Source organism: Argopecten irradians, chromosome 7 (genome assembly GCF_041381155.1).
Source record: "Argopecten irradians isolate NY chromosome 7, Ai_NY, whole genome shotgun sequence".
Lineage (NCBI taxonomy): Eukaryota > Metazoa > Mollusca > Bivalvia > Pectinida > Pectinidae > Argopecten > Argopecten irradians.
In genome coordinates, this window is record NC_091140.1 from 42,615,577 (window position 1) to 42,636,401 (window position 20,825).

Consider the following 20,825-nt stretch of genomic DNA (forward strand, 5'->3'; position numbering starts at 1 on the left):
ATCCGTCAATGTTGTATATAACCCATTTATTAAAATAATCATGGTTTTAAAAAAATAGGTCCGTTTTTCTCGACCGCCGAGTTCATACCCTTGATACTATAATATATATATGTATACTGTTAGTTTAAAAAAATCGTGCCAGGTCCCTGTGGGCTATGAGCTTGAAATTTGGTGGGTGATGCTGAATCGGTAAGTGAGCTGGGTAGAGGGGAGTAATCATGTGGAATGAGCCAAAGAGAGGGTTTCTGGTGGTGAGAGTTAAAAAAGGGAGAGAAAGAAGGGTAAAATAGTAGAAAATGCTGTGCTACGATGTGTAATGTATAGACTATTTTGAAAATATCATCACTTTTGTTGGATATTGTGCAATACTTGTGTTATGAACATTTATTTCTTATCAGATGGTTATGCTAAGGCACGAATTAAATTAATCTGAATACACTTACAATACTAAGTGTCCAGAAATGTAGTGACGTGAATCCTGATTTTCAGTATTTATTTGGATTTTATACGGCCTCATTGAGTCGCAGAAAATTTTATCCGGTTTCCTGGATTGTTTGAACTGTTCCGGGACAAGTTGCTTTGGAGGGGATTCAGCAGGGAATAACATTGCATAAACATTGTTTCAACCCCGACTACGCCTCTGCAATCAGACAGATGACAGGGTCCACATGTGGTTGTCGTTCTATCATCCTTAGTTGGTGGGTTTGATCAGTTAACATATTTGCAAATACATGGTAGGTTGGTGACTTTTCTTCAGAACTTTGGCTTTGTCTATCGTCAAATTCTGGCGCTTCTTTAAATGACCTTTGTGATGTAGATCTAGTCACAAATTAAATGAGAATTTCAAAGTATTGTGAATTTCCCTCATTGCAACTGGTATTATGTCACCTTTTCTCTTTCGGTAACAGAATTGATAATGCCTTCATTCAATACGTGGGATAGGTCAAGTTGAGTAGCAAAGTTGTCTCAATACATAACCACGGGGCCTCCACCTCAGTGTCTCTAGTTCAAAACCCAACATGGGACAGTTGCCAGGTACTGATTGTAGGTTTGTGGTTTTTTTCTTTCAGGTACTCCAGCTTTCCTCCACCTTTGGATTCTTCCATTAAATAATTTGGACTGCTAATAGGATGGAAAACAAACAAATCATTCAACACTGACTTCAATAAAGTTATTTATTTATTGGCAAGTTTTTTTCCTGGCTTTTTTTGGGCTATGCCCAAGATGAAACTTTTACATCAAAGACAACAAGACAAATCATTTCAATAAAATAAGTTTAATAAGTCTAGCATTTTAAGTTTCATGGATTTTGCGTAACCAGACCATCAGTATAAAATCACTTTCAACCTTGCTGTCATAAAGAAATTGAAGAACTCAAAAATTATGAATGGCATAAATAGACCTTGGTTTCTAGTGTTTATGTGATTTCAATAAATTGATCAATTTTATAAACTTTGATTTCAAAATAAACAGTAAAAGTATATATTCCAAAGGGATATTTTTCTAACTATCAAAAATATTTTTTTTTTCTTTCAACATAAGTTTGAACAATTTAACTTTAGTAAAATATCAATAAAAATATTGTTCATTTTGCAACAAAAATAATGTTCATTTGCAGCTAATAATCAACAATTAATTAACGTTCCATACTATCCAATGTCCTAGCTAGAAGTTTCTTCATTGAAACTTCAGCATTAAATCTAATCTAAGAACCATAACTCCAACACAAGCTTAATTAAACCCTACAAGAACTTTAGAAATATGCATGAACCATTCATTATATATAATAAACTGCTCGTGCTCAAAATTTAGGAACAGAACAAAAGATGGCAATTCATGAACTCGTGCGATGAATCGTTCAAAACTTAAAATCATGAAAATCTTTGCCATTTCTTTAAGGCTCTTTTTAAGTACTTTAAGAAGGGAAGATATTTATTATTTCTTTAGCATTCTGTTTCAAAAAAGTGTTTTTAAAGTGATTACTGCACAACAGTAAATGTTTCACTTAAAGATGCTTCACCGCTGAGGAATGGTATTTTTTCTCTATCAAAAATAGGAGCAGACGAATTAGTCTTTTTCATCAGTTACAAAAGTAACTTACTTAAGACCATTACCACCATTGAAAAGTTTGCGCTTCTTATTTTAACTCAAGATAAAATTATTCAAAATAATTAATTGCATCCCGAAAAAATTCCATGGCACTATGCCCTATATAGAATTAAGTACAGATCGCACAAGCACCAAAATAAATTATTTTATATGCACATATAAACACGATTATACATCAGTTATTGTTCAAAAGATCGGTATCATTCATGCACTATCAGCAGTGGAGCATCTTTAAAAGTAAGTTACCGTATTTGACCCAATAAGCGCCTAGGGCAATTAAAAAATTTAAGCAAATAGCTATAGAGGACGCTTTAGAGAAACAAATTTGGACTAGCCTTTCATAAAATTATTCTACAAAGTAAACCATCAATCAATTTCAAAAAGAAATTAGTAAGGAAACCAAGCCTAAAAAAGGACGGAGTGGAGCTAATTATAGGGATGAGGGTGCTTACTGTGTCGAATACGGTGTTAAAAAACTGAAAAAAAATTTAGATTAAAAGTTATTTTGGAGCAATTAATTTTTTCACAAAGCAAGATTTGGAACGAGTTAGGGTAACGATGAATTCCTACAATTACAATCATAGTTGCATCAAAGTCTTATGTGAAACATGTAATTGGCTTAATTATATTTCAGGACAAAGTTTCTTGTGCGAAATCCGCTAAAATATGATTATCGCTAAAATTGTCTTTTTACAGTATCCTCTTTTAGATAGTCACAATAAATGAGTATGTGGTCGTATGAACACAAAAGGCAGCAATTAATTATACATATAGATTCCATCAGTAGGAGATTCTGGCCTCGTTTTCTTGAAGAAAAAACCCCCACCATTTCATCCAATCTAACCAATCACAAACACTCGCCTCATCATAATTGTCCAATCACAAGCATTCGTCACACTACGACTGATCAATCACTAAAACATTCCTTCATTAAAATGCAGACCCAATACACTTAGTACGTGTATTTAATTATCCTTGGTTCTAATGATATTAAGATAAAGTTAACGTTGTATGATAACCTTTCATCCTAGCATGCTACAGGTAAATATACAAGATAAAGAAGTTATTTCATACTTCATAATGCTGAGCTTGATAGTTTGAAGCTGATTCTGGGCCCAGTTTCATGAACATTCCTTAACTTAAGGAAATTACTCTTACTAACTTTTTCCCATAGGAAAGCATTACAGCAGTTACAGAAAGTTCTTTAACTTAAGATTATACTTTAACTTACGTAATGTTTCTCTATGGGAAATTTTAAGTTAGAAATTTTAGTGAAAGTGGGCCTGGAGCCACATCACATGGCTAATGGAGAACTTAAGAATATACATATTATATACATTGTTTACAATGCACAATGCGATACAACAGATTCAAATGCAATCACAATAGGTCAGATGAGACTTCTCCGAGGACCTTAATTTGAAAACAAAAACATATCAAATGAATATTAGTCATATCATTCTTTGACTAAACATAGGTTTTCATAACAAATACAGTTACATTATATCTAGTATCTGTGACAAAGTCAACACAAGTTCAACATTGTTAGAAGCTGTAGAATACAATAAACATCACTGACTTCAACAAGTAGTCATAATCACTGTGCATTATTTTAACTTTCCACTGTGACACAGTCAGTGTATTGATACATGATATGGTTTCGCTCCCCCCCCTCCCCACTTCCCTTTATCGATCATCATTATCTACTTAAATTTTTTCTTCTTTCAATTCCAATAAAGTTAAGCAATGTAGATAACACATAAATATAACTAGCTTCTACACAAAATAATTCAAATTTTCCACAAAAATGTCAATGTACTAGCTAGTTCAATTTTTCCACTGAAATGTCAATGTACTTATTGAATTTTCCACTGAAATGTCAATGCACTTATACAATTTTTCCACTGAAATGTCAATGCACTTATAAAAATTTTCCACTGAAATGTCAATGCACTTATTAAATTTTCCACTGAAATGTCAATGCACTCATACAATTTTTCCACTGAAATGTCAATGCACTTATAAAAATTTTCCACTGAAATGTCAATGCACTTATTAAATTTTCCACTGAAATGTCAATGCACTCATAAAAATTTTCCACTGAAATGTCAATGTACTTATACAAATTTTCCACTGAAATGTCAATGCACTTATCAAATTTTCCACTGAAATGTCAATGCACTTATTAAATTTTCCACTGAAATGTCAATGCACTTATTAAATTTTCCACTGAAATGTCAATGTACTTATACAATTTTTCCACTGAAATGTCTATGTACTTATCAAATTTTCAACTGAAATGTCAATGTACTTATTAAATTTTCCACTGAAATGTCAATGTACTTATTAAATTTTCCACTGAAATGTCAATGCACTTATACAATTTTTCCACTGAAATGTCAATGCACTTATTAAATTTTCCACTGAAATGTCAATGTACTTATCAAATTTTCCACTGAAATGTCAATGTACTTATACAAATTTTCCACTGAAATGTCAATGTACTTATTAAATTTTCCACTGAAATGTCAATGCACTTATACAATTTTTCCAATGAAATGTCAATGTCTAGGTGATAACTGTTTTATCACGCTCTGACTATCATCAATATCTACTTTTTCTCCTCTTCCTCTTCCGTTTTGATGACTTCTTGGAAGATTTCTTTGTCTTATGGTCGGAATCTGATTCAGAGTCTGATGATGATGAAGACGATGATGAAGACGAATCAGACGATGAAGATGAAGAGGATGATGATGATGATGAGGAGGAAGATGAAGAACTGCTGGAGTCAGATGAAGATGACGATACAGAGCTATCACTGTCTGAATCGCTGCTACTGGAACTTGAGTCGGCGGAGGAATCTGTTTCAGACCTGTCAATCACAAAAATAAATGCTTTAAGAAAACAAATTGATTACAATGCACAACAGCTAGTCAAGATGTCCCAACATATTACCACAAGCCCACCACTTCTGGGTTGCGAGTTTGAATAACATGTGGGTCAGTTGCCAGGTACTGAACGCTGGTCGGTGGTTTTTCTCCGGGTACTCTGGGTCTCTGCCTGTTTGTAGGACATTGAAGCAATAAAGCCAAACCTAATACACACTATGTCATCAAAGAGACTAAATCTTATGCCATGCAGACTTTAAATATTTTATTTAAAAACTGTGGTGCACTAATTCCTTCATAACAATCCTACTGCACATACATTTATTGTACAAGGATTTTGAATTATCTCTTTTTATGAGCTCCTATATGAACACTTACTTTTTCTTCTGTTTTTTCTTTTTCTTGTCTTGAACACTAGTCACCTTTGCCCTGTACAAAGCAATAAAAGTTATATCAATTTAGAATAAAATGCAGCCTCAGTCTAAAGGGTTCTGATTATCTGACCTACTGTATTTTCTGTAATTAGCACCCCTATCCTTATAAATGCTCCTTCTTTTCTTCTGGAGAAGTTGGCACAGGGAAAACAAACATTATTTGGTCTGACCTAATCCACTGTAACTATCCACTGGTTACAGCAGGTATTCATCATTCTAGAATTGGAACAAAGTTTTTCGTCTGGCCTAATGATTGATACTGGTTATATCAGATAGAACCCAAGTCTGTGTACACCAGAAACACAAAGAGTGTTTTATTTGGCCTAAAACAATCACACGTACAGCAGAAATCAATTAACATCTGTTTCGACTTTGAAAGTCTCTGAAATGCATGAACAACAAATTGCGCTAAGTCTAGACTCACTAGGTGCAGAAAACATTAATCAATGAAATAGGAAACATAAAGTGTTTATCTGGCCTTAAAAAGTATGATATTGACTGAAATCAATAGGCAAATGTTGCTGATACATGAAACATATATAGTGTTTAGTCTGGCCTTAAATGGTTACAATAACGACAAAAATCAATAGGCAAATGTTGTTGATACATGAAACATAAATAGAGTTTAGTCTCGCCTTAAATAGTATGATAACGACAGAAATCAATAGGCAAATGCTGTTGATACAAGACACTTAAAATAAGATTAATCTGGCCTAACTGATTTAATTTGATAACAGCAAATATCAATAAATTTTACTTGAAATAAAAAAAAGTTTCAGCTTTCAGGAATTTTATTTTTCTGTAAAGGGATATACAATTGTACTTTGTTTTAACAAATACGACTTGAAAAAACCAGAACAAAGGGCATGACTGGGTGTTGAACTTTTTTAATTTCCAAAATTAGCATCTTTTACGGTATGCAGAGCTTCAAAAAAATTATTAATATTTAATGGAAATATTGCATGCCAGCTCCCGCTATTTTTAACTGTAACCAACATTTAAATGGTTGCTATTTATAGATGAAACTGTTATCTTGGAAAGCACATGATTGTTGTTGCTATTGTAAATGTTGATATTTCCACATATGGATATTACCAAAACTAAATAGGTTTGCTAAAATTTTGTGTTATTAAGCACTTTTTCATTTTTTTCCCCAATTTTTAAATGTCCTGGGTGCTTATATTGGGTAGGATACGCAAGTGAAATTTCCAAGCTTGTAATATTTCCACTATCTGCCATATTTGAGAAAACACCGGCATGTCATCAGACATTTTCTGATCAAAACCAAAACATTCATCTGTAACCTGGAATTGTTAACCTATACATCCCTAAGGCATTTATACCAGACGCTAACACCTGAAACTGTCGATGACAAACACTTTATTCAAATTAACGGGCATTAGAGTACTGGTAGCCATGACACCTGACTGAGACATTCTGACAAATAAAATTGTCTGGTATCTCCAGCAGACACATTATAATGATGAATCAAAAACAGTCTGGTCATCAAAATAAATCGGTGACAGACAAAACTCTGACTAGGATCGATTTACAGGTTACATGTTGTATTTTATATTCCATTCAGAGTATGCCATGATATAACGGTTTCGGAAAACCAGAGTGGTTAAGATGTCCCGACATATTACCACAAGCTCTCCACCTCTGGGATGCGAGTTCGAATCCCATGTGGGGCAGTTGCCAGGTACTGACCGCTGGTCGGTGGTTTTTCTTCGGGTACTCAGGCTTTCCTCCACCAACAAACCTGGCACGTCCTTACATGACCCTGGCTGTTAATAGGACGTAAAACCAAACAAACAAACCAAAGCCATGATTTAACGGTTTCGGAAAACCAGAGCTCTTACAAAAAAAACTTCAACCTACAGTTGACAATTTGCAAATTGTTTTAAAATAAACAGTCGATCTAATTAATTTAATTAGAAGAATTGAAACGTGTCTCTAGAGTTGAATGAAGTAAGGTTTATATTAACATCATGGTGATCAATGTAAGTTTGATGTGATTTTTATCTGGATGCAAAAACTATGAAATATGTATAATTTGTTTTCTAGTGACACAACAAGGGAGGTTAATTTAATAAAATGTCTCCTCCCCATAGTGATGTAATTTCTCTTTTCCTATCTACAAATGTAGGTTCTCTTTTTATTTCTAAATTAAAATGTCTAAAAAACGTGTTCCACCTAATAAGTACGCTAGACGCCTGAACAATTGGGAACATAAGGGGGTGTTTAATAGAACCAAATTTGAACAAGCCTTTCATAAAATAGCATTGCACACAGTATGCCATAAATCAATTTACAAAAGTAATCAATTTAAAGGAATCAAAAAGGGTGTTTATTGGGTAAAAAATGGTATAATCAACAGATACCTGGTACATTAATTTACTAATTCAGGATATCTAAATGACTAGAAATATGTCAAACTAATCAATAAGTAATTTCTGAAATAAATTTGGATTTTTTTTTGGTCCAAAACCGACATTTTGTTATTTCATCCTATTTGGTAATTTCTAATTTAAGTATGCCAGTAGCTTATTCCAGTAATAATGGTATTTAAATCTGTTCTGCGAAAAAACAATACAACATGGTATTCTGCAATTGAACATTTAATGAGTCTTTATTTCCTGTTATTGATACAATTTGCTTTAATAATTACATTTAAATTTTTAATTATTGTTGCATTTAATAAGTTAGTTAACACCTGATAATTATCATTCTATTTACATAAATAAACTGTGTACACGGCTTTCCTCCACCAACAAACCTGGCACGTCCTTACATGACCCTGGCTGTTAATAGGACCTAAAAATAAACAAAAATAAACAAACCAAACACAAAACTCCCTAAAATTCAAGAAGAAAGAAACTTTCCTTTTCATTTATAATCTAAATCTCTGAACAACAGTTGTTATTCACCTATAAATTATATTTTAAAGTGTTTTATACTCACAGTGTGTCCAGTTTCTGTTTTTCCTCAGCCATTTTCATTCGTTTAGCCAGTTCCTTGGTACGAGAAGGGCGATACACATATTTCCGTTTCCCAGTACACTCATACGTAAAATGGCCTTTCTGCAGACATTTCTGGCAAGTATAGTTCTCAGCAGTTGGTTCCCTGTTGAAAAATGAACACAGAATACTTGAAAATTATAGCCAATAAAAACCTCCAGACAGGATAAAACTGGATGAAATTTACAACAAAACCATCTATCTGTCGCAGCGCTCTATCACGATTCTTTCACAACGTCTCCCTGGTACAGAAAGTCATTTTTGAAAACGTCAGCTTCAGATTTTACTGCCAGGTAGCATGTCACCATGGCGTTCTGTACGCGAAGCTTGTTATGCAGTCTGTCGAGTGATTGTGGTTTAATTTATACCGTAAATTGCCGTGTTTACAACAAATACAGGTTAACACTCGCTGCAAATGTAATCATATCGGCACTGGCTACTTAAAGCTAGTAAAGCCTATATTGATTAAGAGAAAACGCTATCCATTTCTGATGCCATAAAAATCTTTCACTGTTCATTATTCTGCAATCATGTAATAAAAGAAATTCACAATCAATATATGCTTTCTGTTTATGACATAAAAAAGGTCAGCCCTTGACAATTATATGGGAATTTGTGCATGACATTCTGGTGTATCAATTATGCAGGTTGAGCACTATATAGGGATTTATGATGAAACTCGATATTATGTGACTGTAAAGCTGATGGCCATTATCGTGTGCCTGAACCTTTTGATCAATATCGGGCCGTTTCTGATTAACTGATGCAGTTCCTAATACAATGTTCTATCTGAAGTGTGATTCAGTTTGTGCCTGGGGAAAATGTCACCACTCATCAGCAGGTAATCAATGGCGTTCATAACTATATACCTGCCGCCCGACACCGCTACACTAAATGGCCATCAATAGAGCATTTGACCTTGAGATCGGACTGAGGTTGTATAGTATTTATCCTTGTCATTGAGACTTTAGCCTTAGGCACATGTGAAAGAAATCTTGGATTCAGTTCCATTTGAGTATTTTGCAAATTGTGAGGGGTCATTGAGTTTTCCCTGGGTATCTAGCCTTGTAAGAGATGCCTGATGTTATATATAGCATCTTTAATGTAAGAGGCCTGTATATTTAACCTTGTAACTAAGACATGCTTATTTGACCATGTGTAAGAGAGGCCTCCACGTTTATCCTTGTATTAAAGGCCTGTGACCTTGTAAGGGTCCTGCACATTTGAACTTGTAAGAGACCTGTACATTTGAACTTTTAAGAGACCTTTACATTTGACCTTGTTAGAGTCCTGCACACTTGACCTTGTAACAGAGACCTACTTGTTTGACCTTGTAAAAGAGACCTGCACATTTAGCCTTGTGAGAGAGACCTGCACATTTAAGCTTATGAGAGAGGCTTGCACATTTGACCTTGTAAGAGTCCTGCACATTTGACCTCATTAGAGACCTGTACATTTGACCATGTAAGAGAGACCTGTACATTTAACCTTATGAAAGAGGTTTGCACATTTAATCTTGTGAACGATTCCTGCACATTTAAACTTATGAGAGAGGTTTGCACATTTAATCTTGTGAACGAGTCCTGCACATTTGACCTTATGAGAGAGGCTTGCACATTTGACCTTGTAAGAGAGACCTGTACATTTAACCTTATGAAAGAGGCTTGCACATTTGATCTTGTGAACGAGTCCTCACATTTAAACTTATGAGGGAGGCTTGCACATTTGGTCTTGTGAACGAGACCTGCACATTTAAGCTTATGAGAGAGGCTTGCACATTTGACCTTGTAAGAGTCCTGCACATTTGACCTCATTAGAGACCTGTACATTTGACCATGTAAGAGAGACCTGTACATTTAACCTTATGAAAGAGGTTTGCACATTTAATCTTGTGAACGATTCCTGCACATTTAAACTTATGAGAGAGGTTTGCACATTTAATCTTGTGAACGAGTCCTGCACATTTGACCTTATGAGAGAGTCCTGCACATTTGACCTTATGAGAGAGGCTTGCACATTTGACCTTGTGAGAGGCCCGAGGTTACAAGAGGTTCTGTTCCCTTGTGCTGAGCATGAACCACTATATGACAGGGTCTGTCTTCTCTACAAAAAATATGCTGGAATTAGCTAATATCAGGTAACCATTGACATGGAAGATTTTCTCTTGTCCAAAATAAATATGGTTCTATAACATGGTTACTCCTTTACCAAATACACTTTGGTTAATGGCCCATCTAAGACATTGGGAAATGAAGGTCATCCATCTCGTTTTACTTTACCAGGTATTTTTGTGAGAACACTGCTGAATTGGATCTTAAGGAATTTTTCCAGGAAAAAACCTCATTAGAAAATATTTTTCAATATTGTTCTGGCTAATTATCATTCCAATAATGATCATTAAAAATACTGCTGGCCCTGATGTATTTATGTTCACTTCCATGTGTAATAAAAGTTTCATAGACAGGTGAGAAATGGTGTAGTCTGTACTGTATACTTCCATCCTTGAACATTACAAGACACCCTCAATTGTTCTATCTGGAACAAGTTCATCATATCTGTCCTTAAGTCTCTAATTATAACCCAAAATGAATTGACATGGGTTGCAACTCCTGTATCTTAATTCATTCAGCTAGCAACTAATACATTTTTAGATCAAAATTTTGGCAAAGAACATTAAACCTGTGTGTTCCTATCAAATGTAGCTTCTGTATTTTAGTTCATTATCAACAAGCTACTGCAAACTGACGCTACATATACATTCTAAAGGACAAAATTTTGACAAAAGAACATTAAATCTATGTTACTATCAAAATCATCAAAACTGCCGGCAGCATGTATACATGGATGGTGGCATGCTAGAACTAAATGACACAAAAACATAGGTAAGTTTTTATAGAAAAGTGGATTTTTATAGAAGCCTTCGCGTTAAACAAGAATCACACCGAGAAAAGTTGTTCTAAAAATCAATACCGTTTGATTACATTTCTAAGCCCAGAGCTGACTGAAGTAAATAAATGAGGATCTGCAAACAGCTCAATTTACAAGAATAATACATTTACATTCTATATAAAAAAAGCAAATAAAAAAGCTGTGATTTAAATACCGTATTTGCTGTAATAAGTGTTCCTCCCTTCTTCAAGAAAGGAGCTGATGAATCTACCGTAGATAAACACCCCCAACCCTTGCATTTAACATTTTTTTTACAATTGTGATGATTTCAATACCTGCATTGTAGATATTTGAGATACAATGCTGGTATTGAAAGCATCACAAAGGTTTTATTAATTAACGTCCTATTAACAGCCAGGGTCATGTAAGAACATATTGCCACAAGCCCTCCACCTCTGGGTCTTTTTTTTAGTTTAAATCCCATGTGAGGCAGTTGCAAGGTACTGACTGCTGGTCGGTGGTTTTTCTATGGGTACTCTGGCTTTCCTCCACCAACAAACCTGGCACATCCTTACATGATCTTGGCTGTTAAACTAATAAAACTAAAAAAAAAATATTCTGATCTGAATGGAAGCTTAAGTGTAGAACAACAATGATATCTAAGAAAACTTTATGCAGACTTTTCTGAGTATGAAAAATATGGAGAAAAGATATTACATACATGTACTGTATTCAATCCAATAAGTGCCCAGGGCGTTTAAAATATTGAAGAAATGAAAAGGTGCTAAGACGAAATTATTGCAAATCTGTACAGTTTTGTGTAGTTTTGGTCTTTATTGATGCCTGGGCAATTGAAATCTAGGCCCCTAAATGGGGGCCGGGAGGGGCGCTTATATATAGGGACAATTTGGGCACTTATTGAGTCGAATACGGTATATTGAATATGTGTATATCAAATGCTAATAATTGATGGTAAAACATATATACCGGTAGCTCTGCTTAGCATCTTGCATGCACAGTCCCACTGTATATATATATACCAGTATATATGATACAGAAAAATAACAAAAACGACAAAATTAAAGCACAATTTAGGATCTACGCAGTCACTACAGCAATACACTTGATGCTTCATTTGCAAACTCATTTACAGTGATTTAACCCTATGATTTCGTAATGAACTGTTCCAGTCATAGAATGAGAATAGTCCAAATGTGTCCTTAGAGAAGAGCAATACAAGCAAGTTAATGAACAATTTGCTAGTATCGACCTTTCCTTGCAGACAGTATCTAATATATGAGGCAAACGAGAAACATAGCTGCTTTCTTACCCTTGGGAATCATTCACTGTTGTTGATATATTGTATAGGTTTAGCGACAAGGTTAGACCAAGTGATATTTATCAAAAACAAAAGGCCTTCTTGGCCTGTGTTGCTCTCCATCTATAATCTGATTATTCAATTTTGCATTTACCCTGTATCTATACATGTAATAATATCAATTTAATAAACACAAGCACTGTCTAGAATTCACAACTGAAAGCCTTGGCAGGCGAAAACCAATTCAAACAAGTTTCATAGATACAGTGATTTGGTTTGACTAAAGTCCATTATACAAATGTACAGCCATGGTTATTTAAGGACATATCAGGTTTAGATGGTGAAGAAAAACCAGAGTACCAGGAGGAAAAACACTGACCAACAGTCAACAGTCAGTACCTAGCAGCTAGCCTCAAATGGGATTCAAAATCGAAATCTAAAGGTGGATTGAGGGCTTACAAGTAGTATTATGTTGGGACATCTCAGTAAAACCTGTACAACTTCTCTGCCACTACAGCCCCATTTTACATGAAATTCAAACAAATAAAAGATACATTTTTAAACAATACAAACAAAGATTTTACATTTACCTATTCTAAAACAAGATATACCATAGGGATTTTGGCACCCACCAAAGAATGATCTATGTCTGTCAATGGAAAGAGTGATTTTTTAACAGAGAAGGAAGGCCTAAAGGGGAGGGGGTGGTTACTCACAAGGATTCCATCTGTCTTTCTGAAATCTTTACACATGATAGCTGAGGATCTGTATGCTAATAAGGTGTTGTGGTAATTTAGAATCTAGTCAGTATGTGTGTCAACACTTATTTTCAAGGTAGGTCAACAATCATTAATATGGCTTCTTCATAACTTTAATGTCATTATATACGCTAGTAACAGTTATGGCGTCCCATCCATTGACCAAACATCCATAGGTCCCCTTCAGTCTTTTTGAATAACAGATATTGGGTTCTTTATCCAAGAATGTTTCAAACAAAATAAGGACAATCCTTTTAATTCTGAGTTCCAGGGATCAATCTTCCTCTGATTTACTGATAGTTTCCCCTCAAGGATTTGAAGGAATGAATTCCCCTCTTGTCTAAAATTCCCATCTAGAATTAACAAAAGGCCTAAACTAAATAATCATCTGACTATTGACACAATACAGCACAGTCAAAGTATACAGTAGGGCAAAACAACTTTGCATGAATGCAAAATGAATCAAACAGATTGATAATGTTCATCTTTTTTTTGACTAATAATTAAAGGATTGTATACTAGAAATTCTCTATAGTTTTGACAGCTGTGAATTTGAATGAAGATCAAGGTCATTCATTTGAACAAACTCTATACACCTCAATTCATCCCAGCATGTCACAGACTCAATATCGGGTCTTTAGGCCTTAGTTATTCACAAGAAGCTGTTTAAAGATTTCAGCCATTTTGACCTATGTGACCTAGAATAAAGGTCAGCATGCTACAGGCCAAATATTCGTACCCTGGGCTTTTCGTTTATTGAGTAAGAACATGTACAGCAGAGGGAGCATGGTGGATGACGGATGACGGATGGTGTATATTGCATGACGACCACATAAAGATACATGCTGACAGATGACCTAAAAATCAAGTACCGTATTTTCGCGGCCACTTTGTTTTGTTCCCGAATTTAATGCGCTGACGTCACAAGATGGAATGGGACATCCTTAAAACATGATTGGGTCTGAATCTAAATCAAAAGTACCAAACTTGATTTTTTCGGCTAAAATATTCCTATAACTTTGACATTTATACTCATTCCTATAAAATACATAATGAAATCAGACATATCACGAATATTTTTACTTTTAAACCCATTTAGTTTCCATTCATGTCAGATTCCAGTCCAATCAGTTCTATAGGATATTCCATTTGGAGTGCTCTCCCTTGTTTAAAACTTTAAAATGTTATTCAAAAATATCTTTTTAATTCACGAAAAAATGTATACAATATAAAACAAGCATATAAATTTTATAAGTAACAAATTACTTATCAGTTTACAGTAAAATAATTGGATTTCAAAATAATTAAATTTTGTTTGTGTGGAACTGTGTGACGTCAGCGCATAGATTCAGGAACAAAACAAAGTGGCCGCGAAATCTGCAAACTTTCAAAATGACTTGGAATTAAACTTAATGTGATGGAGTTTTGAACAGGTAATTAGTGTTTATATATCTGAAGAATAACATCTTATTGTATTATCGGCACGGTGACAAATGCAGACATTGCCCAGAACAAATTTTACAAAAGTTTTACGAAAGGTGGTGAAAAATTAGGCCAGCGATGTATTTCATTCCTGGTGTTTTTTATATAGTATATAGGGGTATTTTTTTATATATGTATACTATATATTATTGACAGAATGTCAAACTCCTTTGGTAGTATTATACATTATTGTCACCCAAGGAGTCGATAATTGAATATACTGGATTGTGTTATTGTCTTATGATCAAAGCTTGATGAAATGCTTCATGATTGTTTAAATTTTGCTTGTACCCCTCCTTTGATGTTCATCATTACCTGTGTCTTATGTTGCCTCCAATTTTACTATGATATAGTCCAGGGGTGGATATAATGTCAGTGATAATAACCCCTGGAATAAATCGCGGATAAAGAAACAACAGACTAAGTTATTGTCGTAATAACAATCTTAGTATCTCGTAATAACAACAAAGCTAAGATGTTATAACGAGATATTCGGTCATTATATTAATAATGACATACCTTTTTTTCCAATATGGCCCATACAGATTTAGAAGTTCTGTGACTTTCGTAAAGTACATTTAAATTTAGTTTTGTGATTACATGTATCATGCAAATAAAAACTTTTATACCATATTAATATGATTTATAAATGTCAGCAGCCAGTCACTAAACAGTCGATATCCATAAATGAGTTGTGGATATCTATATAATTTCCCATTTTTGCTTGCCATAGCCATATGTTACATAACGTTCGGTTGGCGTTGACGTTAGTCCATGTCTGACTCTGATGTTGAACAGTTGGTGTGTCCGTTCGTTATCTAACGTCAATCTTAGTCAAGAGCCAGTATTTGGAACATTTTTAATCAGCTAAGTTTGTTGGTCTCAAATCAAGTAAAATTACACTCTATAACAAGATCATAGTAGCTACATCTATAAGTTTAAATAAATATACTAACTTTTTCTTGAAGAAAGAGTTTCGAAGCGCATACGACGATGCCATCACGTTGTATTTGTTTATGACTAGCCGGTGTTCACTGAAATACTTCCCCACGTTCTTCAGTGTCGGATGTTCTTGTGGAAATGTTGTACACTCTTCTTGGACCCGGGACATTTTCTATCAACTCCCCTAAAACCACGAGATAATTACATTTCATTTTTATTCTTTAGATTCTCTATTTTTTCAATAGTACTTTTTTAAAATCACACATCAATGTAAAGTTGACAATATGAGATTACAAGAAATGATTCGGGGTTGTTTAGAAGTAAGTATTAATGCAAACGGGAAAAGCTCAATTTAGTGTAATTGTGCTTTTGTTGATTACAATGTACTTATCTCTTTACAGAATTGAGCGTTTATTCTATCGACTTGAAAAGAAAGAAGAGCACTCTCAATAACGAAACACATCCCCTTTTAAATTATTGCTCTATGAATATCATTATGTGATACTACATGTATATCAAAGCAAAATAAAATCCCATCTTCAAAATGATTTCCATACCGAAAACAAAACTTATAATCCAATTTCGAAGCAGAAATCAATGTCAATATTGATACAATGTTTCATGGATTTTTTTCAGTGCTTCACTTGCACTTTATTCGGCATTCATGTGTTGAAATTCATTTCAAGTACATATATTTTATTTGCCACATTCTTACAGGTCATATCATATCTTATATTGCCATTTGCATATTATTTTTGTTTAATTACTATAATATTTATATTTTGAATGTTTGTTAATTTAAACTTTAATTATTTGTTATCAATTCTGTGTAGCCGGCCCTATGGGTCACAGGCGCTTGTTAAAGTTGTCGTTAAAAGTATAACGAATCATGACCGAGCTCTGTGTTTGTTGAATTAAAAATAATAAACTAATCATTACGTTGTATTTTCGGCCCATTAGGCCTCTTTTAATCATCAAAATCCTGTGTTTTTCTTTATAATGATTTTCCTACATAAAAACACAACATTTATAATCTTATACTGAGATACTTGACTAATGAATAAATCAATGTCAGCTGAACATTACGGATAATCATTATTTCACAGCCAAAACGCCGACGCCAGGGTGATCCCATATACCCTCATCTCTTCTAGAGATCTGTTTGATAACATTAACGTCCTATTAACAGATAGGGTCACGTTATGAGGTAATAATTAGTAAATTAAATCATGATAATAAAATAACAAAACACATTATTTTTAAGTAAGTTATCCTGTCAAAGTAAAATTGCTGACTGAAATTGGCGACCCGCATTTTGGTCCTATTCTTACTGCAAATTGTGCATAATGAAAGATATTCAGCATTTTTTTAAATAGGTTATTAGGACCAAAATTCGGGTCCAAAATTTACTCACCAATTTTACTGATATCCCATATAATTAACTAAGCCTACATGTGGTTCGAAATGGGTTTGAATCGGGAACGGCGTACAGCAGTTCAGATATGTTTGTCAGATAATGCATAGAGGATATATTTATTATTTTAAAACATGAAAGCGAAAACTGCTTCCAAAATATTACATATATATGCTTTGTTGTATTTTGTCTCGAACTAAACCAATTTGGAGATTTTACAGGCAAAAAACAGTGTAATATCAAACGAAACTTAAGGACAAATTTTTAGGGTGCCATTTGAAATCTAACACCGGTAGAGCTATTACAAATCAGAAGCATATGAACGCTTGGCGCGAATAGGTGCGTACTACCCAAATAGGAAATGAAAAGTTAAGCGTCTACACAACATCGAGTCGATGAGTCAGACCCCTATCCTTCGATTGTCAAGTGATTCTGATGTTGTGTTTTACGGATTCTTGATACATTTTTCGTTGAACACTTATGCTGAAAATATGAATTTTATGAAATATTGCTGTCAGCAGCAGCGGAGAAAAGAAAGACGTCGATATCTTCAGCAAGATGGTGAACCGATGATCCCAGTCTCGGATTCAGAATCGCCAAAATTAGCACCAGTTTTGGATCATTCAGTACCGAGATCAACACAATCTTCAGACAGCATCAACAGTGCGTACATCACCATGATATCTGGTCAATGTGGAGCACCCCATCAAGACATGATGTTAGCTGTTTTACATAACGACAAGGTAGCGCTTCAGCGACTCATTGAGAAAGAGGAGTCTGTGAATTCTTGGACAGATATTTTCCAGTTTGTCAACAGCAGTCAGAGAGTAGTTACGCCAATGGAATTAGCCTGTATGCTCGGATATATTGATTTAGTGAAGCTTTTTCTTGACAATGGTTGTAGCCCAAATCTCCCAACCACAGCAGGAAGACTCATCCATACGATAATGGATACTTTAAAGTCTGGAAAGATGGACTTGAAAGCAGGACAAACATTAGTGAAAAGGTTATGCAATGAAGGCTGTTATGTGAATATAAGAGACCAAAACCACAAGACACCAATTCTTTTGGCTGCAGAACTTGGAGATGTAGAGATACTAAGGACTTTATTATCAGTTGTCGACCCAGCAGTATTAAACCACGGTGATGTTCCCAATGGATTTACTCCTCTTCATATGTCCGCAATGAGAGGCGATTTAGACTGTGTGCTAGAAATACTCAAATATTGCACTCCCAGTATGGTAAACATCACCGACGGTAAAGGCTACACACCTTTGAAGCTGGCGCTGGTTTCAATGCACAAAAACGTAACTTATATGAATAATTTGGTAAAAGTCTCAAAGAATGGGACTACAGAATCATCACAACTACAACATTTGAGACAGCTTCAGTACCATTCAGTGGCAATTATTGAATCCCTTCTCTTACATGGAGCTGAAATAAATACACAGACAGATTCTTACAAAGACACATTATTATTTCAAGCTCTTGAACTTGTGTGCAGGGATGAATTATGTGAGAAATTCAGACATGACAAATATAGCCATACCATGCAACTGATTGCTTCTACAAAATTACAGGATCTCGGCTCCGCATTAGTAGGAAGTGAATCTGAAAATAACAAAGAGAAAACCGTAACAGCTTCACCGTATTCTGGAATTGTTCGTTTGTTTGTGTTGTACGGAGCTGATCCCATTCAGAGCAAGGACATTTGGCAGATGAACTTTGGAATGTATGGGATGGGTGATCATACTGAAATACAACAACTCATTGATGAAGTTTTCTTTTTCTGGGAGAACAATGTAAATGATGGGCCTCCAAAACTAATTCAATTGAGTAAACAAGTTATAAGGACAGTTTTAGCTAGCTGTCAGAACCTTCACAAAATGGATGAACTCCCTCTTCCTCCGTCCCTTAACGCATTCATAAAACTACAATGTCTCTGATAGAAATTTTCAAATCTTCACACTAACATGTCATTACTGATGTATTTACCATATAGCCAGTTATTTGTTTTTTTTTTTTTTTTTTGAGGGGTTTAATGTTCTCACAATTTTACGGAACAATTTGCTACGATGGAAAATTTGACCCAAGAAAATAAAAAAATGATTAAGATTGAATCGTATATATTCCCTTAAAGCCAGACCAGGAAAATTTAAACTGCTGAAATTTTACTTTCTCATTTTCAGATCAAGCCACAAAAAATTTGAACCTCGAAAATAACTGGCTAAACAGTACTTAATTAGTTTAGAGTTTTGACATGATCAGCTGATCAAAGGTTTAGAATTCTTCATAGACCTTAGTGCTTCCCAAAAAGATTTTTGATGGTGTTTACTGTTTAAAATTTCCTTTCAGTTTGAAATTCATAGGTCACCTGAGATGAAACCACAATGTATTTCATTTTATTATTATTGAATATCTACCTTATACATACATTTATTTTATTTCAATTACCAATTAATTTCTTGTCATATTTTTCTAGTCACATTATATTAATTATGATATCTGTTGTAAACATTCTACATTTTGATCTTAGTATTTGCAGTTCATCAAAAATAAGCAAACAGCCAAACAGGGTAATTTTTTGTTGAAAGCATTGTACTTGGGTGAAGGATTACAAACATTGTTCAAATGAATGTCCTTGACCTTCATCTTTTTTTTATATTGCTGATTATATATGTGACATTTGTACATATATAAATTAATAAAAATATAGTCTGACATCTATATATTAAAAATATAGTCTGACATCTATATATTATTATTTGTTTCAATCCATACTCTGAAATATCCTGTTTGAATGACATGAATGATCTACTGTTGTTTTGCCAAAATGTAAACAATTCTTAAGCTGAGTTAACAACATTATTACTTGTCCTTATACATATAACCAATGCAAAAGTTTAAACGTCCCAATTTTTATACTGATACTGTGTTCAAAAAGATTGCCTTTATGAATGGATTGTTAATTTGTTACTATAATCTTGTACAGTCGGATATTATGTTGAATATCTTAATGATGGGTTGTCTTCTCTTTGAGAATCAGAGAATTATTACTAGTGTTAGATATATTCCATAAATTTCAAACATAAAGAATTAGTAACATCCTTAAAAACAAATGTTGTACCAGTAATTGATCACTACCAGTCTAATTGAAATTAGACTTGTAATTCTGCTTTATAACAATGCCCTGTTCGCGGTCACCTCAGCATAACCTCTGGCCTAGAATCGGAACATCTTGGGACATACTATATATAGCTAGAAGCCGTTTATACATCTGAGAGAATCAATCACATAGCAGATTTCGTAGGCGACACCCTGATTGGCTGAGGGGTCATGCTAAGATGACTCCAAACGGGGCATTATTGAAGCGTAACGTAGCATATCTTTGTACATTGATAACATGGGCAGGTAACTCTGCAAAGACTGAATAGAATCTATTCTAATGATAACGATGCTCAAGAAAAAATACTACTACTTGTGAGTTAACGTTAAGCTCTTATTTAATATTCTGCATTCATTTTCCAAAGATGAAAAACATAGGAATAAGAATTTAAAACTGTATCCTTGG

The 20,825-nt window shown here is 34.2% G+C and overlaps 2 protein-coding genes across 2 annotated transcripts; one reads left to right on the forward strand and one right to left on the reverse strand.

The window, feature by feature from the left end:
* Positions 1-1,161: 1,161 nt before the first annotated feature.
* LOC138328507 (zinc finger CCHC domain-containing protein 10-like) lies at positions 1,162-15,966 on the reverse strand. Its single transcript, XM_069275342.1, has 4 exons — positions 15,855-15,966; positions 8,396-8,557; positions 5,376-5,426; positions 1,162-4,981 (listed from the first exon to the last, which is right to left on the reverse strand). The coding sequence occupies exons 1-4, from the start codon at positions 15,896-15,898 to the stop codon at positions 4,714-4,716; spliced, it is 525 nt and encodes a 174-aa protein (XP_069131443.1). The 5' UTR covers positions 15,899-15,966; the 3' UTR covers positions 1,162-4,713.
* A 1,684-nt stretch (positions 15,967-17,650) lies between these two features.
* LOC138328508 (putative ankyrin repeat protein RF_0381) lies at positions 17,651-19,300 on the forward strand. The gene has a single exon (XM_069275343.1). It carries the CDS (start codon positions 17,746-17,748, stop codon positions 19,198-19,200), a length of 1,455 nt encoding a protein of 484 aa, XP_069131444.1. The 5' UTR covers positions 17,651-17,745; the 3' UTR covers positions 19,201-19,300.
* The last annotated feature ends 1,525 nt before the right edge of the window (positions 19,301-20,825 follow it).